The 22,101-nt window shown below is 44.7% G+C and overlaps 1 protein-coding gene across 1 annotated transcript in view; it reads right to left on the bottom strand.

The window, feature by feature from the left end:
* The window catches only part of CCDC38 (coiled-coil domain containing 38), a 44,994-nt gene extending 30,563 nt beyond the window's left edge, over positions 1-14,431 (bottom strand). The window contains exons 1-6 of the mRNA XM_075553213.1: positions 14,392-14,431; positions 12,044-12,171; positions 10,289-10,451; positions 7,184-7,248; positions 4,141-4,304; positions 3,959-4,039 (exon numbers count right to left, since the gene is read on the bottom strand). Coding sequence (XP_075409328.1) covers positions 3,959-4,039; positions 4,141-4,304; positions 7,184-7,248; positions 10,289-10,451; positions 12,044-12,171; positions 14,392-14,431 — 641 coding nt within the window. The remainder of the gene's footprint in view (positions 1-3,958; positions 4,040-4,140; positions 4,305-7,183; positions 7,249-10,288; positions 10,452-12,043; positions 12,172-14,391) is intronic.
* Between the last annotated feature and the right edge of the window lie 7,670 nt (positions 14,432-22,101).

Here is a 22,101-nt window from a genome sequence, read left to right as displayed (position 1 = left end):
CTCTCATCAGCATGGTTATGTTTGAGCTCAGTCCTACAGCCACAGTATGAATCTGTCCTGCTGAGACGCTTTCTCCTTTACGCTGACTCTTTACCAAGTTGACAGCTCCTTCCTATAAGTCCAAAGTATGTGAGATGAAATCTCACTATCCTTGTTCCTAAGGCACATTCTGGCTATACTTTTTACAAGACAGATTGTTCTTTTTGTTGCTGGTATTTAATATTCTTCAAAAATGCTTCTGAAGAATAACTCATAATTCAAAAGCATCAGTTCTTCAGTATTCCTTATTCATTGTCCCCTTTTGCCTGCATGTGAAGTGACTGAAAATACCACATCTTGGGTTAGGCTCACATTGCTTCTCAAAGTGATATCTTTGCTTAGTCTTCAGTGTCACAGTTTTGCTTTTTAACATTTTAAATAGGTCTGTCATAGCAGACTTGCCCAATAAAATGCTTTCCTGACTGCTTCTTCCATTGCCATTGATTGCATATCCAAGTAACACCAAATCCTAGATCATTTCAGTATGCCATTTGTCTTGCAGAATTCTATTCTGTCACCTCTAGAGTTATTTCCATTGCCAAGACCATGTTTTCCACACATTGCTCCTATGTCTTCATTTCCCCTTTTGCATATCAATCACCAATAATAAGCAATGCATCTTGATTGCACGTTTTTTTTTGTTGTTGCTTTTTACATTTTATTAGGGGCTCATACAACTCTTATCACAATCTATACATATCCATACATCAATTGTATAAAGCACATCTGTACATTCTTTGCCCTAATCATTTTCAAAGCATTTGCTCTCCACTTAAGCCCTTTGCATCAGGTCCTCTTTTTTCCCCCCTCTCTCCCTGCTCCCCCTTCCCTCATGTGCCCTTGATAATTTATAGATTGTTGTTTTGTCATATCTTGCCCTATCCGGAGTCTCCCTTCCCCCACCTTCTCTGCCATCCGTCTCCCAGGGAGGAGGTCACATGTGGATCCTTGTAATCAGTTCCCTCTTTCCAACCCACTCACCCTCTACTCGCCCAGTATCTCCCCTCACACCTCTGGTCCTGAAGGTATCATCCACCCTGGATTCCCTGTGCCTCCAGCTCCCATTTGATTGCACGTTTGATGAATTTAAGACTGTACCAGTTCATAAAAATATTTTAATTGATTTGCTTTTGGCTTTTGTGATTGGTGTGTCAATTGAAATAATAGTCATACAAATGGATCTTAGTTGTAGGACCATGCAAAACTGTACAGGACAGTGGTGTTTTTGTTAGACAGTATCAAGTCCGTTCCAACTCATAGCGACCACATGGACCACAGAATGAACACTACCCAGTCCTGTGCCATCCTCACAATTGTTCTCCTGTTTGAGCCCATTATTGCAGCCACTGTGCCAATCCATCTTGTTGAGAGCCTTCCTCTTTTCTCTGCCCCCCCCCCCCATACTTTACCAAACATGATGTATTTTTCTAGAGACTGGTCTCTCCTGATAACATCTCCAAAGTCCATGAGCTTAAGTCTCTCCATCCTTGACTTGAGAGTGCACTCTGCTGTAATTCTTCCAGGACCGATTTGATTGTTCTTTTGGCAGCCCATGGTGCTTCCGATATTCTTTGCCAGCACCATCAATCAAGTGCATTAATTCTTCTTTGATCGTCCTTATTCAACGTCCAACTCTAAACTTCACATAGGCTATTGAAAATAGCATGGCAATGGTCAGGTCATAGTTGTAGGTGTGTTTCTATTACTTTCTCACTGACAATGATGAACTTCACAGTACAAATATTCTTGTTGGCGCCGAGTGCAATGCTGTTTTCCTGCAGTTTGCCATTCCCAGCTGAGTAATCTAATTCAAGTGCAGTCTGTCTCAGCCCACTAACACTTGGAATACTGGCCTTCTATCTTCCCGTTTTTTTTTTGTTTTTTTTTGACAAATTTCAATGTTCCTTGATTCACATTTTGTACGTTCTGCATTCCAATGACAGGTGGATATGCACTGATATGAATTCCCATTTGGAGAAATAAGTGGATGTCATCATTGGTGCTCTTGGGCAGATTCCAGTTCATAATGACCCCCATGACAGAGTAGAACTGTCTGCTAGGGCTGTAATCTGCTCTTGGCTGTAAGCTGCTCACAAACAAATTGCCCAATCTTTTTTCCTTGGAATAGTTAGGGGGGGTTGAACTGCCAACCTTTCGGTTATTTTTCTAATCGCATTAGGGACTTTGAAGAAGAAGAGGCTGCTGTAGCAAGCATGTTTAAAATAGGTACGTATTTTGTTCAAAGAAATTAGTTTTGAGGAAACCACATTCCAGTTTGTTTTCCTTTGCTCTCCTCTCCCCAAGGTGTAGATGTGAGACATGTAGGTCTTGACTTGACAGAAGAGGTAAACAACACGTTTTCAGAAAGACGCAGCAAATCTTATCATGACCTGATACCAAGATGCATTGTCTCTTGGATCATGACATTACAGTCCAAGAATGATGACTGATTGAACTTCTTTTGAGGTTTCAAATTAGTTGAAGTGAGCTCTACTTGACCATAGAATGAAACAGCCCACCCTTGGAGAAAGAAAAGAAGAGGACATAAGTTCATCCTAACTCTTGCTCCTGTAATTATTTGAGATAATTAAAGTTTATTGTGCCACCCTGGCCGATAAACATATGTGGAGTTAATTGAAGGGCGGGGAGATAAATGGCTCAGTGAGCCTCGCCTTTCTAGTTCATGGGTCTCTTGCTTTGTGATGGTTGGATTAGGGTGCAGCTGCCTTAGCCAGTTCCCTGCTTCAGCTGGCAAGGCTCACTTCCTGCAAGACATCCCCAAGGACAAGCCACATGGACCTGCCCTGATGCATCCCTGGGTGCTGGAGCAGCCGTGTGGAGACCCCTGCCAGCGCTGACATGCTTACACATTCACTGACTCAACTTTTCTCCTGAAGTCGACATCATTTCGTGTTTGTTGTGAGATGGAGGAGGACTTTGTGGATTGGTGGTGGACATATGGGTTAATGTTGAACTTGTGGGCTTGGACAGCACTGGGTTGGGATTTTTTCTTGATGTGTACTTACCCTTTATATAAAACTCTTTCTTATACATATGAGTTTCTGTGGATTTTTCTCTAATGTACCCAGACCAACACATTATTGTTGTTAGGTACCTCAGCTTCTAAGATCATTGTTCTTCCTGCCCTCAAGTCAATTCTGATTCCTAGTGACCCTATGGAACAGAGTAGAACTGCCCCGGAAAATTTGCACCTGTAAGAGTGTAAATCTTTACAAGAATAGAAAGCTCCATCTTTCTCCCACATACCATTGCCAGGTTCAACTCCCATCGTAAGTTGTCAACAGAAACAGCCAATTATAACTACACAACTGCATTGACAGTAAAATGAATTCTAATTTTAGTTACAGTGTCTCGGAATGAATAAAAAGGGTGCCTGGAGGAGATCATTTGTTGTTTAGCCCTAATGTTGATTTGCATCTTTTCAGCTCATCCCTTTGCTTTGAGAGCTACGAGTTAAGAGAATCGGTTCTGAAATCACTCAGTAAAGACCCAGTGGCCACCCACAGGTCACCGAGCTTTCCTGGTGCGCTGGCAGGTTACTTGTTTCAGGTAATTTGACCATAGCTGTGACACCATCAATTTGTGGCTGTCAGGTGGCGTCGGGTTGGAGCCGACTCACTGAGACCCTGTGGACCAGAGTGAGACTCGGCCTGCTAGTGGGCCGTGCTCACAATTGTTCTTAATGTTTGAGTCCATTATTGTGGCCACCCAGTCCACCCAGTTTGTTGAGGATCTTTCTCTTTTTCACCCCTTTTCTGCCCCCTCTACTTTACCAAGCATGACGTCATTTTTCTGGGCCCATCATCTAAGAAGGATGACTCCAACCTCGGCATCGCTAGGTACCAACTGGTCTCACCGGGCCACACTGACAAAGAGGAAGCTTCCCCGGGCACCTTACCTTTTCACCGCCTGCACTTCCATACTGGCTTTCTTCAGCTCCGCTGTGGTTTGGAGTTTGTTGAGCGTCTCTTGCGCAGCACTGAGATGGAACAGAGATTCAGTAGGCATCGTGTTCAGAGAAACAACCGAGAAAAGGAGCAAATAAGAGGGACTGGGGGCAGAGGGAAGAAGCAAACGAACATTTTAAGAGCATCCACAGACTTCTGGTCATTTTCCCGAAGGAACTCTTCGAAAGCCAGGGCGTCCTCCTGGAGCTTTCGTTCCGCCTTCACCAGTTGCTTTTCCTTCTGTGCGATGCTGTCTTCGTACTTTCTAATTGTTTTCCTCTTGGTTGACAGAGTAAACTGGCAATATTGGAAACACAGTGTGTCAAGAACACGAGTCCACGTGTTCAGAACATCCCTAGGCTAGTTCAACAATCCCGTGGGAAAAAGAGCAAAAGAAACCTGGTGGCCAGCACTCGCGTTGGAAAATCAGGATGTCAGAATCTTGAATCCGTGGCCTTTCGATCATGTAGGGGTTTGATGTGGGAGATATTTAAAAGGGAGCCTAATTCTTCTCTCCTGCCTTTCTGAAGGAACTCAGTCTCGGTCCAAAAGGGCTCTGCTCCACGACCCAGAAGTGGCTCAGATCCTCCCCAAGGCGGTTCCCTTGGCTAGTCCCCACAGACTGACTCCATGGGGAAAGACCATGGACTTGTACTCCAATAAGGATGACCCTGGAAGTCGGCAGGCTCCATGGCTGCAATGCCAAAGACCCGTTGCCCAGCAACAGGCCTCTCGAGGTGCCCAACACAGCTTTGACACCTAGCTTCCATTTCTGTTGTTACTGAATGCAAAGCAAACCACTCGGTTTTGTGAAGCCACATGCTGTAACTTAAATGAGTCTTAAATATGTCAAAAAGATAATTTGGAGGTGAAATAATGAGATCCCTCACCCAGATCCTCTAAGGGGAAATCCATCATTCCTTTCTTCACCAAGTGCTTGAGCTCATTGAGGCCTACCCCGCACACCAGCTGCTTTCAATGGTGGCACCAAAGCGGTGATCAAGATGGACAAAACCCATCGGACGGCACCCAATCACCCGGAAAACGGCTCGGGGAATGAAGCAACCAGTTGGCTTTAAAAAGGTGTGTGTATGGGGGGTCAATTTCAGGTCCAGCGCTCCTGCAAAGATGCCACGAAGCCTCTTCAGTTTTTGAACGCTATTAGAAATCTTTTGTAAGTGGACTCAGTTCAGTCTGCAGTGACAGAGAGCGTGTACCACGTGGACAGCCTCCTTTACCATTGCTAATGGAAATGCCAGGCCCTTGCATCACACACACACACACACTGGTGGGGGCTGCGGCAGGGAGAGGGAAGGAGGATAGGAGAGAGGGGGAACCAGGCATCTTTGCTCCGCATGTCTTTACATATTCCGGTATTATTAAATATCATCTTAAAACATCTCAGGCCTCAGTGATACCAGCAGAACTGAATGATAAGGCTCAAACTCAGACTCAGGGAAAACTCCTTGACAAGCAAGGACACCTGGTTCTATTTATAACGAGATGACTCTGACTTTGAAGTGAAACCATTGATGCTGCTTTCTGTTAGCAGCAGAGGAGAGGGTTAACCAGCCTGGACTGGAACCCTAAAGTGCAAAGTCAAATAATGCGAAATCAAATGCATTTTAACTTAATCGTTGCTATCAGAGGTTTAAACTGGGGCCGATTATCCATCTCCCTTAGATGATTAGGTACTCGGCAATAGAGGTATAAACACCATCCAACCCATTTGCTGGGAGATGGCTCTCCCATTGATTGGGCTTCGTTTGCAGCAAATGGATATGCATATATAATGTTAAATAACCCTGTTTTCAATTATGGGGCCTGATGTCTAGCTAACAGCAATTGCCGGCAGAATAAACGGCTGTCATTTTCAGAAAGACCCCATCCTGGGGCCGGGTCCTCCTTTGCAGGGGGAGCTGGGAGGATTACGGAGTTTTGGGGGGGCTTCTGGAAGAATTGCTCTGTTTCTTGGCCCAGAGTTCCCACCACATTCCATCCAAAGTCCCGCAGAGTCTGGAATACTCTGGGCTTCTCGGGTGCTCTGCGGCTCATGGGGAGATAAATGAGACAAGGGACGAGAACCAGAGCAGTGACCCTCCGCGTGGGGTCCCAGGCCAGCAGGACTAACATCCCCTGGGACTTGCTGAGAACAAAACACAACACCCGCCACTGCGGAGTCGATCCGCACACACAGGCACCGAGGGGGCAGAGCAGTCCCGGCTCATAGTATTTCCGAGGCTCCTGCTCTTTCAGGAGAAGCACATTGCCGCCTCTCCTCTTCCAGAGCAGCTGGTGGGTCGTCAACCTTTTGGTGGGCTGCCCAGCACTTGCACCCACTGTGCCACACTGCTCTTTGCTAACTTAAAAAACAAAACCATACACTCACTGCCACTGGGGGATTTGACTCATAACGCCCCCGTAGAGCAGGGTAGAGCTGCCCCTGAGGCCTTTGTAGACCGTAACTCACTAAGGCAGTGGTTCTCCACCTTCCTCATGCGGCCACCCTTTCATACAGTTCCTCATATTGTGGTGACTCCCTAACCATAAAATCATTTTCGTTGCTACTTCATCACTGTCATTTTGCTACTGTTATGAATCAGGTGACCCCTGTGAAAGGGTGGTTCCACCCCCAAAGGGAAGGGGACCCACAGGTTGAGAACTGCTGCATAATAATAGGACTAGGAAGCCTCCTCTCTCCCTGCACCCTCCGCGGAGCAGCTGGTGGAACCCAACTGTGCCACTCGGGCCTCCTTGGGATGCATCTTTCAAGGACCGCCCGCTGACCTGATGACTCAGGGACTCTGATACGGGCCAGCAGTGTGGGTTTTCAGGGGCCCTCCAGGTGATGCAGAGGACAGTTTAAGAATCACAACTCAAGAAGAAAATTTCGGACTACATCACAGGCAGTAGAGAGAACCCTGTCTGGGATTCTAGGACATACGCTCTCTGAGGGCAGGATCTTTGTTCTTCCAATGCCTGTAACACAGTAACCACTCCAAATAGTCAACAGGTTTTCGTTGTCGGCATGAACACACACAGGAATGAACCAATCCGTTCAGCTCCTAAACCAGCACGTGCTGTGGGAAGCTAAAACACTGTCCAGGTAAACACAGCTTAAGAAGTCACCATATGGCTAATGGGGGAAAGAAAAATAATGTATTTTTATTTACTACCTCAAGCAGAAACCGGTCTCTCTGATCATGAATAAATTCATGGAGAGTCTTGTTTGTGTCTGCACCTTTAAAGAAAATGGAAACAGACTTTGGTTTACTTCATTGCCCTTCAAAGATGTTGTACAAAATAAAAGCTAAGCAATTAAATTGGTGTACAGAGCATGTAGCTGGAGTTTAATAAAAATACTGTATCTTTGAATTAACTTTTTTCTTACCTCCTCAAAAGTTAATTTAATTAAAGTAACTACCAGTTATTTTGTGTTCACCACGGTCCAGTAACTTTATCAGACACTTGGAATAAACTATTTCATTTCATCCCAATAATTCACGTATGGTGAATATTAATATCTCTGCCTTGGGATACAAAATTCTAAAGCTCAGGTGTCAAGACGCCTGTCCAAGTTTACACAGCTAGTGAGTGACATCAGAAAACACCCTGAGTTTTACACATCCATAGCCTGTGCTACAGTAAAGAAGTCTGAGATGTTTTAAATCATCATGCCTGGCTAATCTAAACATAGTCCTTCATCAAAATGTTTTGGGGGAATCGCAGTCCAAATTTTATTAATAGGAAAGAAGAAAAAATGGCAACTAGTTCTACCACCTCACAACACCTCACGTTTCATGTCAAGGTTTCTTTGCGGGCTATGGCAGGGCAGGTGGGGGACATGGAGAGTACATGAATGAAGGAAATGTTCTGAAACTGATTGTGGTGGTGATTGTACAACTCTTCTTGATGTGATGAACTTGAATTGTATGATGTGTGAAGTATATGCCAATAAAACTGTTGGGTGGGCAGGGGGAGTTTTCTTCACACTGGAAAGGTACACACACACTATCAATAGAGGAAACCGGTAAGATATAGTATAAAATCAAGTTCTTATTAACATGTGAGAAGAAGTAGAAATGAAATAAGTATTTCCCAAATAATCAGTGAGTTCATATTGAAGTTCATATTGAAGAAGGCGGCTTGATGCTATAGTTGGTGGGTACTGTTGAGGTGGCTTTAGACTCAAAGCAGTTGAATGTGAGAGAGTAGAATTGGCCCTCGGGTTTTCTAGGATGTAAGGGAGGAGCCCTGGTAGCACAGTGAGTCACTTATTGAACTGTTAACCACAAGGTCACTAGTTCAAACCCGCCAGCCTTTCCACGGGAGAAATAGGAGACTGTCTATTCCTGTAAAGACTTCAGATCTTGGAAACCCAAGGGGTCAGAACCGACTCAGTGGCAGTGAGTTATCTGAGTTAATTAATGTTTTCAGGAGTGTATCACAAGCTCTTTCTGCCTTGCAGTAGTTAAGTGGGTGAACTGCTGGTTTTCTGTTAACAGTCCAGTGCTCAACTCTTGCAGCACCAGGGCATAGTGATTATGGAACTTGACGCAAAGAATCTTAATAAAAATGTAGACAAGCGACTTAGGCAGTATTATTTCTCTTCCAGTGAGACTGTAGTCATCTGAGGTCATACCCTGCCCCCACCTTTTCACTAGCTGAGGAAACCTGAGTTCATTATCTACTCTCTCTAAGCCTCAGTTTCCTCATCTGATTGTGGCTGCTTACATTGTTGTTTCCAGACATCCACTGGCCTTCCCTGAGAGGATGCGCTCCCCCACTCGCCTGATCTCAGGCACTTCTGTCTGGAGCGAGCCAGTGAAATAAGAATCAGCATACTGCACACTGCTGCCAAGCGGCTGCTTCCAGAACGACAGCAAGGTTCTCTTTCCCTCTGGCATCATTCCAGCCACACCCCCGGCAAGGGACAAAAAATAAACCTCTGTTGTACATCATTGAAACGTAGGAGTGGCTTCTTACCACAGCATAAGTTTGGCTAGGTCGTGGCCTATCATTTGCTCCCTTCTCATATACCATAGATACTCGTGTATAAGTCGAGTTTTTCAGCACATTTTAATGCAGTTTTGGGGGCAAAATTAGGTGCCTTGGCTAACATTTGGGTTGGCTCGTACTCGAGTATATATGGTACACACAATTCTTGTGCGGAATATACAACTACATGATCTTCTAAATATGTTCACATGGTTTCCTTTTTTGCCTTGTTCATCATTGGGTCTAAAGATTTAAGTGGTTTTCTTGCTCTGAAGGTTCCAGCCCCTGCCCGTCAATATTTGGGAAAGTGTGTTAATTTTGGGAGCCAGAGAAATGTCTTTAAAGCTCTTAAAAGCAAATCCATGACACAATATAGCTCCCCTCCCCTCTCTTTCCTTTCCTCTCCCTCCCTCCTTTTCCTTTCCTTCCTCTTTTTTTAATTAAAAAAATTCTTTTGGGGAAAGATTTAATGACTTTATCATCCAAACACCAATCCCGTTAACCTCATTGGAGCCACTAAACTTTCTAGCTCCTTAACGGGCACTGCTTGACCTATAAGTAGGTGGCGTCCACGACCGTGGCCCACTGTCTCAGAGCATCAAACACTGCCTTGGCGTGTCCTAACACAACGCCTCTGAAAATCATCACAACCAGGTTACGTTTTTGAAACCACGGGCCAACTTAGGGACTTTTCTAAGGTTGTGTGTCTGGTTTTAATCTGTTCGTATCTTCGGGATTCTGGGTAGAGGCATTCTGCAGCATGGGCAATCAGGGTTTTCCTATATTTAGACCATTTCTAGGTTTATTCATCTTCTAGAACTGACTGCATTCTATCTGTGTTTGCCAACAACTTCAATGCAATTCTCATTTGGTAGTGCCTTTCTTCCTTAGAGTCTTGTAGTTGCTTATGCCGTGAGCTGCTTACCCACAAGATCAGCAGTTCAAACCCACCAGTGGCTCTGAGAGAGAAAGAGGAGTATCCCTGCTCTTGTAAAGAGTTACAGCCTGAAACCCTGGGGAACTGCTAGCAGTCAGAATTGAGCAGGCCTCAGTGAGTTTTCTAGTTTTCAGGAATAGAGCCATGAAAAAAAGCAACTGTTGATTTTTTGGAAATGGCATTTCTTTCTTTAAAATAGATTTGCTACCAAGCTTTAAACCCGTCTGCAGAGACCCTCAGCGCTCAGTTATGAGATGCATACTTCCTATCCTCAAAAAGGCCTCCACCCGGACACTCCCACTGGAAATCCAAAACAATGTCCCTACAAGCAGTAAAGGAGACTCACCTTCTGTTAACCTGAGAATAAGCTTGGGATCGAGTCCGAAGTTTTCAGGCGAGGTGCCTCCATCAGCATAAAAAGCTATCTGGCCCAGATGTGAGCGACTCTTCATTCGGGACGAAAAAGTCGACTTCTGATGCACTTTCATGCTGCGGCTCATAAATTTCTCCTGTCCCAGGGGGAAAAAAATTCTTAGATATCCAAATAATGTTGTCTTAAAATATACATCCCGTATAAACGATCATTGCAACAAGCCCTTTCTCCCTTGTCAGATGATGACGAATACAGTAAACAACCCCAAGTTCTTATCTTTGAAAGACTGGTTAGCTTCCCTTTCCCTCCTATGTGAAACTGAGCAAAAACCATGTAACTGAACTGCTGCGAGGCAAGTACATCCCCTCTCTCAGCTTATAAAATGTCCCGCTGTTATTGTCACCACTTTGCCATGCCCTCAATGCAGAGGCACACCTGGAAATGCCACGGACTTAAAAGGGTTGATTCTGTGGAATCAAAATCTTAGAAACGGGTCTTCAACAGGGTTATAAAAAATTAGGCTCCCCATTTGATTAATCTTCAACAAAACTGAACCACGTTTGCAGATAAATCCATTGTTAAGCCTTTCTATATATTTTTCTCATTCTAATTAGTAGGCAGGCGCTGCAGCAATGGATTCAAACTTAATGGTGAGGATGGTGTGGGATCGGACAATATTTCATTCTGTTGTACACCGGCTGGTGGCACCCCACAACAATGAGGACCAAGAGGGTCTTCTAGTCAGCCTTTCCCTCTGGGAGGAAAGAAAGGGACCCTTGTGCAGTGTGCCGCAGGCAGTCAAAGGTCTGATCATATAAGTAGGGAGATTCTGCCGGGCACAAGGGGAAATGGGCCTCAATGATGATTTAGTGTCCCCGGACTAATTCTAAATACAGCACTCCCACTTCCTTCTCTTCACACACATACACATGCCCTTAGCCAGACACATCCACATACCCACAGTCTCTACGCCTGGCAAAATTCCACTTACTCTTTAAAAACGTTAAAGCATTTTATTGTGGTCTATCTATCTCGAGACATTGGCCATGTCCACATTTTTTACATAAACCAACAGTAACCGTAGGTTTCTCATGGGTCACCCCCAGCCCACCCCCACCCCTCACTCAGAAGAGAAGCTCAGTGCCCCGTCAGCAACGAGTCCTTCTTGCTCCTGGTAACCACTGCTCATAAGCTGTGCCCGCTATCCGGGAGCCCATTCTGGGCATTTCCTGTGAGTGAGGTCACAGAGAGCTGCCCTATTGTGACTGGCTCTACGGAACTCAGCTCTGTCCTCTCATAACGAAGTCTGTGCGTGCGCACGTGACACCCCCACCACGGCCTCCATCATCTCCCCAACCAAGGGGCGGGTCCCTTTCTCCGCCTTTCTGACAACGCATCGACTCTCAGGTGCACAGTTGTTAGCTGTGCGGTGGCTTTACGCGCTGCCAGGCTACCCACTCGATGCAGGCTGGATCCCAGTTTTGAAACTGTGCGACAGTACAGGCATTGGGCTAAAAAACGGAGATCTCCCACTGTGCGGTGGGCGTGGTGCTGGGGGTGGTGTCGTCTTCCCCGATTACAGGGGCAATCCCTCAGACCCCGACCCCATGGACTGGATGCGCGCCTCAGGCATCAGTATCCGACTCCGTGTCTCAAACCCAGCGAGGAGTTCACGTCAGTGATGCAATTCCAATGAACAGGAACTGCTGGCTTCATGAACCACCTTACCTTTTTCCTCTCTGCCATCTCGTTTTCCTTGAAAAGGAAGAGATCTTTGAAAAAGATCCTGTACGGCTTGACCTTTTTGGTGGGGTCATCTTTCGATCCATCCTTTGCGTCATCTTTCAAGCTGTCGGCTGAAAACGAAAGGACAGAGGCACAAGCAACGCTTCTGGGATCCCGCCAGTGTTGATCCGGGCGGAGAGGCTGCGATCAGTCAGGGTGGAGTAGGGTGAGAGTGACCTCAGGAGATGCGGGGCCTGGACCCCCTTCGCCAGGGAAGCAGCATCTCCTCTGCCTTCCACACTTCTTGACGGACCAGCCAATATTGTTCGATAAGGAATTCAGTAGGTCTTTGGCAGAATAATGGGGTCCCTCTTTGGGATAGTGAGGGATTGCTTCTTCTATAAAGATACTGTCCTGCTAGGGGTTCCGGAAATCCGCCTGGGGCTAGCCGGATTGTGGAAGAGCATTCCCGATAGGGCCAGGACAGAGGCCCCAAAAGCATGCTTGGGCTTGCGGTCCCATACTACCAATCCCAGACCAGACAGGGCCCCAAGACCCCAGCATGGGGCCGCTACATCACCCACGGTGCCTGCCTCCACCAAACAAATCCTACAACTTCGGCCTCAGCTTACCACTAGCAGCTTGGCATTTTGCAGGCCTGTGTTTAAGTCTCTAAGTGGTCTGGAATTGACAAGATGATATCTTTTTCTCCATCCAAACAGGTTTAGGGGCTTTGAAGTCATGATCATTTTTCAGTTAGAAAGAAATTTTACAAATTAAATTTCGGAACCCTGAGTTTCCTGACATCTAAACTCACTCCAAGTACTAGCAAGCCCTCCTGCCCACCCCACACCTGGCAAAGCTCACTGGTTTCCACTATTCCCCGAAGCCTCTCTCTAGCACTGCATTTTTCAACGTGGGATTTCTTAGTTCTGCACATCAGTCTACCAGCAGGAACTGGGCTGCCTCAGCTCTCTCCCCCTTTAGTTACCACTACACTCTTCGTTAAACTGTCATTAACCGTCAAAGGTGCAGCCTGCCTCTCCCCTGCGTCCGCTCACTGAATTCGTTTCCTTACAAATTACCTCAAGCTCAGTGACTCCAGACAACACCGCTTCCTATCCTAAAGGTCTGCAGCGCTGGAGTCGGAGTGAGTCTCAGGAAAAAAGCTAAAATCAAGATTCCATCCCTTCTGGACACCCCAGCAGACAACTGTTCTCTCTGCTTCCACCGTCACATTTCCTTTTTGTCTCCCTCATAGAACGGCCCTCAGGATTAGGTGGGACCGATCCAGATGTTCCAGGATAGTTCACCTATTTCAAATTCAAACCCAACCCAACCTCACTGGCATCAGGTCACTTCCACCAGAGCGACCCTATAGGACAAGGTAGGACTGCCCTGGTGGGTTTTCAGGACTCTAACTCTTTATGGGGGGGAGAAAGGCTGGTGGTTTTGCTGGTGGTGGTTTGAACTATTGACCTTGCAGTTAGCAGCCTGACCTGTAGTCACTGCGTCACCAGGGCTCCTTACCTATCTCCTGGCTTTACCAATGTGCTTAGTCTAAGGACCCATTGGAAGATCCTTAAATAAATTGGCAAAGCCTCTTTTGCCATATTCACAGCCTCTAGGGATTAGAATGTGGACTTAGGCTGTTTTAAGTCACTGCTGTAGGATTGATTCGGACTCTTCGTGACCTTTAGGAGGCTGGTATGACAGTGGTTACTCTCTGACAAACAAGTCAGCAGTTCGAGCCCCCCAGTTGACCCAATGTAAAAAGATGTGGCAGCCTCGCTCCATAGATATTTACAGCCTTGGACACCCTATAGGGCAGTTCGATTCTGTCCTGTAGGATTGCGATGTATGTGCACCTTTTGTGCCTCTTGCTGCTCCTGTTTGCCTGGACCTAACTCTCGCCTCCTTTCTCCCCTATCTCTTTCTCTCCCTCCCTTCTTCCTTGCCTCTCTCCATCCAACAAATGCCCCTTGAGTTTCTACTGTGTGCCCGGCACTGATGATACCATGCTCTCATCCACAACGATCTCTGCTCCTATGGGTTTTATGTTGGAGTAGGGGCAGAGTCAAAGGCTGGTACAAGAGAATAAAATATCACCATCATAAAGTAACTTTGATCATACTTTAAAAATGATAAGGTTCCCTGCAGAGAATAAAGCAGAATTACAAAGTGGAACAGAATCTTCTCATCAGGGAATTTTAAAAACTCTTTCCTTCGAGAGACCTCTCGGCACTACCCTTAGGGCGTCCCATTCTCCTTTAGTGTGTCTCTCCTCACCCCCCTTGCAACCCCAGAGAACGAGGCCCACAGCAAGACCTCGCTGATCAATTTGTCTTTACCTTCGAAAGTCTGGATGAGTGGTATCAGATTGAATGACATTTTGGCTTCTGGCCCTGTCCAAGGAAAGAGAAAGACATTTTCAAAAATTACACAAGCATTCTATGTTGTTGTTAGTTACTATGTGTGCAGGATAGTGAGTGAGGCACTTTGAGCACAAAATCTAAGGGGGCTCCCGCCAAAACCCTTCACTTAGCACGATCAATTCAAGCACACGTTCTTAATGTAGAAAAATGTTTCCGTTTCAAAGCCTGACAGCATCTCACATCAGGATGGCCAGCTCTCACACATGCTGCTGTGGAGTGCCATCAAGTCTTATGTATGGCCCACTGAGAAGGGGAGTAGGGGGCCAGCCTGCTAACAAACAAACAAACAAAACCCAAATCCTACATTATCTTGTGTTTTATCTGATCTCCTTTTCTCCCAAAATCAGAGTACCCTCCAAAACCAAACCCACTGCTCTTGAGGAGATTCTGATTTATAGCAAGCAACTCCCTCACTAGCAGCAGTGCTCAACCTGTGGGTCGCAATCCCTTTGGGGGGCCAAATGACCCTTTCGCAGAGGTCGCTGAAGGCCATCACAAAACACATATTTCCAATAGTCTTAGGAACCAAGACACTACTGCTCTATCTGTCTCCAGATGGGTCCACCCACATGCAGATATGCCCACATATGAATGCCCGGCATGATGACATCATCACGCCAACCCTATCACATACACCCTGTACAAATACAGGGTTGATGCCATAATGTACTTATGTGGGCCAGTCACACATGTGTAGAGAACAGCTACTGTGTAGAGAGCAACTACTGTGTAAAAAGCAGCTGCTGTGTTGAAAGCAGCTACTCAGTTAAAAGCAACTGCTGTGTTGAAAGCAGCAATATTGGAGGTTAAAAAGACACTTCATGAACTATAATTACTGGGTAAGTGTAAAATCGTGTACTGAAAAGTCATCAACTACTGCAAAATATGTGTGTGTGCGCGCGTGCGCCGTGGGAACTTAATCTGGGTGCTGATCATTCTTTTTATATTCAGCTGTGGTTGATGTGAATACTGCCCCCTTATGATAGTGACAGGTATGTAAAAAAATAACAGAATGGTATATCATAGGAAACTTTAATGAACTGTATTGACTGAATTATGCCATGTATCAGCTTTTTGTATTAAAGCTATTGTTATATATTATTTCCATTAGCAAACCATCCTATGACAATGGATCGTGTAGAGAAAAACATTAGGAAAATGTAGTGAGGATTTTTTTCACTATGGTTTTACCTCAACAATTATAGCAGGAATTGAGAAACCACAATATGTTATTTGTTATGAAGTTCTATCAACCAAATCTATAAAGCTGAACAAACTAAAATGCCATTTTGATAGCAAACATCCGAGCTTTGCTGGTAAGGATACCAACTATTTTAGCTGATGGATTCAAGAAACACAGACTTGACACTGGTGGCAAGTACCACAAACAAAATGTAGCAGCCATTGAAGCTTCATATTGGGTGTCGCTCAGAATCGTCAGAGCTATGAAACCTCACACCATTGCTAAGGATTTACTGTTGCCAGCAGCCAAAGACATTGTGGGAGTTATGATCAGAGATGAATTTGCTATGAAATTGAGTGCAATTTCCTTATCTAATGACACTGTAAACAGAAGAATGGGTGACATGTCTGCTGATATTCTTGATCAGGAAATTAAATCTGCTCCACTTCCAATATTTAGCATCCAGCTTGATGAATCTACAGATATTGCAAACTGTTCGCAGTTACTAGTTTACTGGTTCACAGTTACTGGTGAGATATATTAAAGATGGCTACTTTAAAGATGAGTTTCATTTTTGCAAACCTCTTGAAACAACTACTACTGCACATGATGTATTTGACACAGTTGGTTCATTTCTGAAAGAGCATCTCTTGGGAAAAGGTTTGTGGTGTTTGCACAGATGGTGCTCCAGCTATGCTAGGATGCCGATCTGGATTTCAACATTTGGTACTGAGTCACCAAAAGTCATTGGAACTTATCAGCAAATATTAGCAATGAAGATGCTGCCACAAGAGTTATAAGAAGTAATGAAAAACATCATACATTTTGTAAAGGCAAGCACTTTAAATAGTCGACTGTTTTTGCAACTGCAACGAGTTGGATGAGCCAAATAATGCTCTGCTATTTCACACTGAAGTGAGATGGTTGTCGAGAGGAAAAGTTTTAAAACATGTTTTTGAGCTTCATGATGAGCTCAAAATGTTTTTTAATCAGAAAGCAAGACCGCAGTTCAAAGCACTTTTCAGCGATAAAAGTGAACTTCAGAAAATAGCTTACTTGATTGCCATCTTTGACATCTTGAATGAGTTCAATTGATCACTGCAAGGACCAAATGCAACATGCCTCAATTTGTCTGAAAAGATCCGTTCATTCCAAATGAAATTTCAGCTTTGGCAAAAAAATTGGATGAAATAAAATTTACATGTTGCCTACCTTATCTTCTTTGAGGAACGTGACATTGAACCAGGCAAAAGGATTATGATGATAATTTCTGTGAAACAACACTCACACATGCTTGCAGACGAAATTTCATCACACTTTCCAAATCTCTGACACCCCATCTGCACTTGCCAGAAACACATTCACAGTCTAAGTTGAAGATGTTCCTGAGGCAGCACAAGAGGAGTTCACTGAACTTATTAACAGCGATGCAGCGAGAACTGATTTCTCTACAATGCCACTTACAAAATTCTGGATCAAGTGTTTGCAGTCACATCCTGTTCTGCGACTCTGTTGTACCTTCTTATTCCATTTCTAACAACATATTTTTGTGAAACAGGGTTTTCCATCTTGTTGGTTATCAAGTCTAAAAACAGAAGTAGACTTGTTGTGGAAGATGATCTTCATTGTGCTCTTGCAAAGACTGCCCTGAGAATTTCTGATCTGATGAGAAAGAAGCTATCTTAACCTTCGCACTGATGTTGGCTTTTTAAGCATACTGTCACAAAATGGAGCAATGTAGTTTACTAGTGTTATTTTTTTCATTTAAAAACATTTATTTATTTAATAAATCATTTTATTGGGGCTCATACAACTCCTATCACAATCCATACATACATCAATTGAGTAAAGCACCCTTATACATTCGTTGCCCTCGTCATTCTCAACATTCCCCTTCCACTTGGGTTCCTGGAATCACTTCATTTTCCTTTTTTACCCTTCTGCTCCCTCCCTCCTCCCCCCTCTACTATTGTTATTATAAGACTGCTACCCATGCTACACCATGCTTCAGGAAAAGCTTCCATTTATTTGTCATTAGAAATAAATATTTCACAATATATAATTATATGTTGTTTTGTGATTAGTCATTATGTTTTTATTATGTTCAATTTGTAACAATGAAAATACACCCTACATATCAGATATTTACATTATGATTCATAAGAGTAGCAAAATGACAGTTATGAAATAGCAATGAAAATAATTGTATGGTTGGGGGTCACCACATATGAGGAACTGTATGAAAGGGTCGTGGCATTAGGAAGGTTGAGAACCACTGCCCTATAGGACTTCCCTGTGGCGTTTCTGAGACTATAGACATCTTTCCTGGAACAAACTGCCCTTGTGTTTCTGGGGAGGAACAACTGGTGGGTCTGAACCACCAACCATGCCATTAGCAGTTCAGTGCTTAACACGTTGCACCATCAGGGCACCTAAATATAGCCTATAGGAGAAAGTAATTTTAGCCTGTTTGGCCTTTCTGGTGATTGATAACTCAGTTGTAAAAGTTACTAATACAGCTGATGTTAATTTCTTTTCCTCAGTGCAGTGTGTGTGTGTGTGTGTGTGTGTGTGTGTGTACACGCTGGGCTGCTAAGAGCAAGGTTAGCAGTTAAAAATCACCCGCCAAAAAACCAAGAAAACAAAACCACCTGCCGATTCCAGGGGAAAAGATGGGGCTTTCTACTCCCATAAAGAGTGACCGTCTGGGAAACTCACAGAGGCAGTTCTGCCCTGTCCTATGGGATTGCTATGAGTCTATCAACTTGAGGACAGTGAGTTTATATACCAAAATCAGTGCATAAAAATCCCAGAGGGACACAATACCACCGATTTAAACCAAGACTGCCCAGCCCTGAGAGATGATGCCTCTCTCGTCTGCCCTGAGCCTGCCTTAGATACCCTGTCTTCACGGAGCATTTAATACTTTGCTCGTCGTTCCTTAAAGTTAATTTTTAATTAAAAAATAATGAATCTAAATAGTTTATTTATATTGATTACTGAGTGTGGGGCTCTCTTGAACTTCAGTGTCTCCTATTTGCCTCACCCTATTTTGAGTCCTGAATGCTTTCATACTTGGAATTTATTTTTCGTACCATTCAAATTTCTCAGGGACCCCGTGTTACTTTTGTAATGAAGACAACAATCAGGAAACTTTCATTTTTGGTGACAAATGGAGGCTCAGGGGCTTATATAAAAAGGTGGGCACACCACAGGAGCAGCAAGACAAGTTGTCTTAAGTTGGTATGTCTTTTATAACCTGGTGGCATAGTGGGTTCCATGTTGGTCTGCTAACCACAAGATTAGCAGTTCAAAACCAGCTTCTCCTTGGGAAAAAGATGGGGCTTTCTGCTCTGGACAATATTTACAGCCCCGGAAACCCACAGCGGCAATCCTACCGTGCCCGATAGGGTTTCTCACTGTAAATCAGAATGGGAGAGAAAGCAGTGAGCTGCTTTGGTTGGAAGTGTCCCGGAAGTAAAGCATCCGTGGTTCTTAACTCCATGCTTAAGAACACAGACATGGGAATGGACGGGCTCGAATCTGAATCTTGGCTATGCACTTAGATAACCAAGAGCACACTCAATCAACCTTCAGAAGATATTTATTGAGTGCACACGGCACATATGCCCCAGGCTCTGTTCTACATTCTGAAGACTAAGCAATTAAGATGAAGAAAAAAAGACGTCCTCACTCCCACTTCCTCCCACCCCAAAAGGATAAAAATCTTTGTCTTCATTTCATTTCACTCATAAAGCTTTTATGATGATTCAGTGAGGCAATGTGCATATAAACAAACTAATGGGCTGTCTGGGATACAGTAAACAATAAGTAAGAGCTAGTGGTTATGCATTGGACTGCTAACTGCAAAGTCAGCAGTTCAAAACCACCAGCTATGCCTCAGGAGAAAGATGAGGCTTTCTATTCCCAAACGATTTACAGTCTCAGAAAGTCACAAAGCCATTTCTACCCTGTCCTATAGGGTCTCCAGAGGTGTCACTGACTCGATGGCTGTGAGTTTGGCTTTTGGTTCATTGTGTACTAATATTTACGAAGTATGTCATTTCATTTCATTTCCAGTAATTATTTTTTAAGATGAAAAAGAAAAAAGAGATTATGCTAAAGCTTTAAAAAGAGGAGGTAGCAAAACCCACAATGTTGATAATATTACTTTTGGTTGATTGCTGAAGATTGTCATTGTCACTGGGTGCATTCTAATCGGTGGAAAAGAAAGGGGCAGGGGAGCAGGGTTTGTGGCAATAGATGACTATTTTGATCAGTGTGTGGAATTCTTTTAATTTTGCATTCTGCACCCATCCCTATCCTTGACAACACAAATTGCTTTGTAAAACCTTTCTGCATTCAATGACAACATGCTTAGTAATATTACGAATTGAGTAAATGTCTGTTTTGAGCATTCTCATTTTCCTTTAGTTACTACTCCATGTTCAAAAAGTTATTGATATAGATTCACAAGTATTACTTAGCACAACGTGGAGCAAAACCACCAGAAAGTGGCAAAATCAGTGACTGTAAAAACACGGACAGCAAGGAAAATAACAGCCCTCATCCAGAGGCTGGTTGGTTTGTTTCAGTTAATTCTTGCTTGCCTCTAATGTGCATGCAACTACATGCCGTCAGGGAATCCTGTTCTTTGACACGTTATCACCTGTCTTACAGGCTCCCTGTGCACGGAAAGTGCCCGCTCACAGTAGGCTGATAGGGAAATGGCTGCTCACATTTCCTTCGGAGTGAGTCAGATCTGGACGGAGCTCTCTCCTTCCTCATCCACGCTCTACTGGCCTGGGGAATGAAGCCACTCCAAACACCAGGCTCCCTGCTGTCAGTCCCACTGCAGCTCATCAAGAACCGTGGACCCCTAGGACAGGTAGAACTGCCCTGTGACTTTCGAGACTGTCAGTCTTTAGGGGGTAGACCTCTTCCGCTTTCTCCTGGCTGGTGGTTTTGACCTCCAGACTTAACTGCGGTTAGCAGCCCAACACAGACGGACTTGAATATTAAAATTTCTGAAATCTGGTCATTTGAGAGGTCTTCTTTGAGTTTGAGGTCTGACTGAGTTAGCAATGTCAGTGCAAATCAGAGGACGGACGGGATGCGGGTTGGATCCACCGCAGAGCAAATTCAACCTTCCAGGCCCTGGGAAGCTGGGACAGTCCAGTGGAGTTTCACAATGGCCTGTGCTGAAGTCCGGGCCCACTCTAAATGGAAGGGACATTAGCCACCTTCATCAAGCATTATTTGAAAGGGTTTGTGTTTGATTTTCACAGCCTTCTCTACAATCCAATGTAAATGGGCTTTCAGATTCTCTAAGCAAGGAATGAAAAGCTAATGCTCATTTCCATGTGTGAACGACGATTTAGACAGGTTCCCAAATCAGGTCCTTGAAACGTTTTCCTTCCACCCCGTCCCCTCCCGCCTTAGGCAAACACTCCCAGGGAAAGGCTGTGAACTGTGCCTTTGGATGGTGTGGAGAGCCCAGCGCTAGCAGTTTTCTGTTGGCACTAAAGCCAAGAGCCACCCCGTCCTTGGCCTGCCCAGTGGTCCGCTGCCATGGATTACGTCAGAAGCAGAGCAAAACTATGAGGCAATTATTTTCAGTGTGACCTTTGAGGCCTTACTGGCGCCAAGCTAACTAAACGGTGTGGATTTTTCTGCTGACGTTCTTGGCTGCCTCTTTTGTAAACTGAAAAAACCACCACAACAAAAAAAAGAACCAGAGGTCAAGAGGGAAAAAACGTAGGGGTACGGTGTCAGCAAAACACCTCACCCACCAGTTTCCAGTGCAGCTAATAGGCAGACAGAGATGTGGATGTGGAATTAGAACTGATTTTCTTAAGGGAAGGACACATTGGACTGGTAAGTACAGAGTCAGCAGTTCAAACCCACTAGCTGCTCTGTGGGACAAAGATGAGGCTTTCTACCCCTGTGAAGATTTCCAATTCAGGAAGCCCACAGGCACAGTTCTACTCTGTCTTTCAGGGTTGCTATGAGTCGGAATCCACGGAATAGCAGTAAGCTTTCTGTTTGTTTTTTCTCTTGAGGGAACTTTGGCTCTATCGCCAACTTTGGTCGAAAATTAGATGTGCGAAAACAACAAAAACCCACTGACACACACACACACACACACACACACCACCACCACCACCACCACTACCACCACCACCACCACCATCACCACCACCACCCCCCACCCCCCACCACCTCCCCACCCCTATAGCAATCCAGTGGTTCTAACTCATCGTGAATCTATAGGGCTGAGTAGAACTGTCCCACAGGGTTGCTAAGGCATTTTTAGGGAACCAGATTGGCACCGGCTGGTGGGTTACACTGCCCCCACCACGGGTCCTTGCACGTGATTTAGACCCCACCAGACACATTTCAGTGGGAGGAGGACGGACGACCGAACTGAAACTTGTTTACCG

Source organism: Tenrec ecaudatus, chromosome 6, assembly GCF_050624435.1.
Source record: "Tenrec ecaudatus isolate mTenEca1 chromosome 6, mTenEca1.hap1, whole genome shotgun sequence".
NCBI lineage: Eukaryota > Metazoa > Chordata > Mammalia > Afrosoricida > Tenrecidae > Tenrec > Tenrec ecaudatus.
The sequence above is the reverse complement of the archived record's forward strand: the minus strand, read 5'-3'. Positions and strand labels throughout refer to the sequence as shown.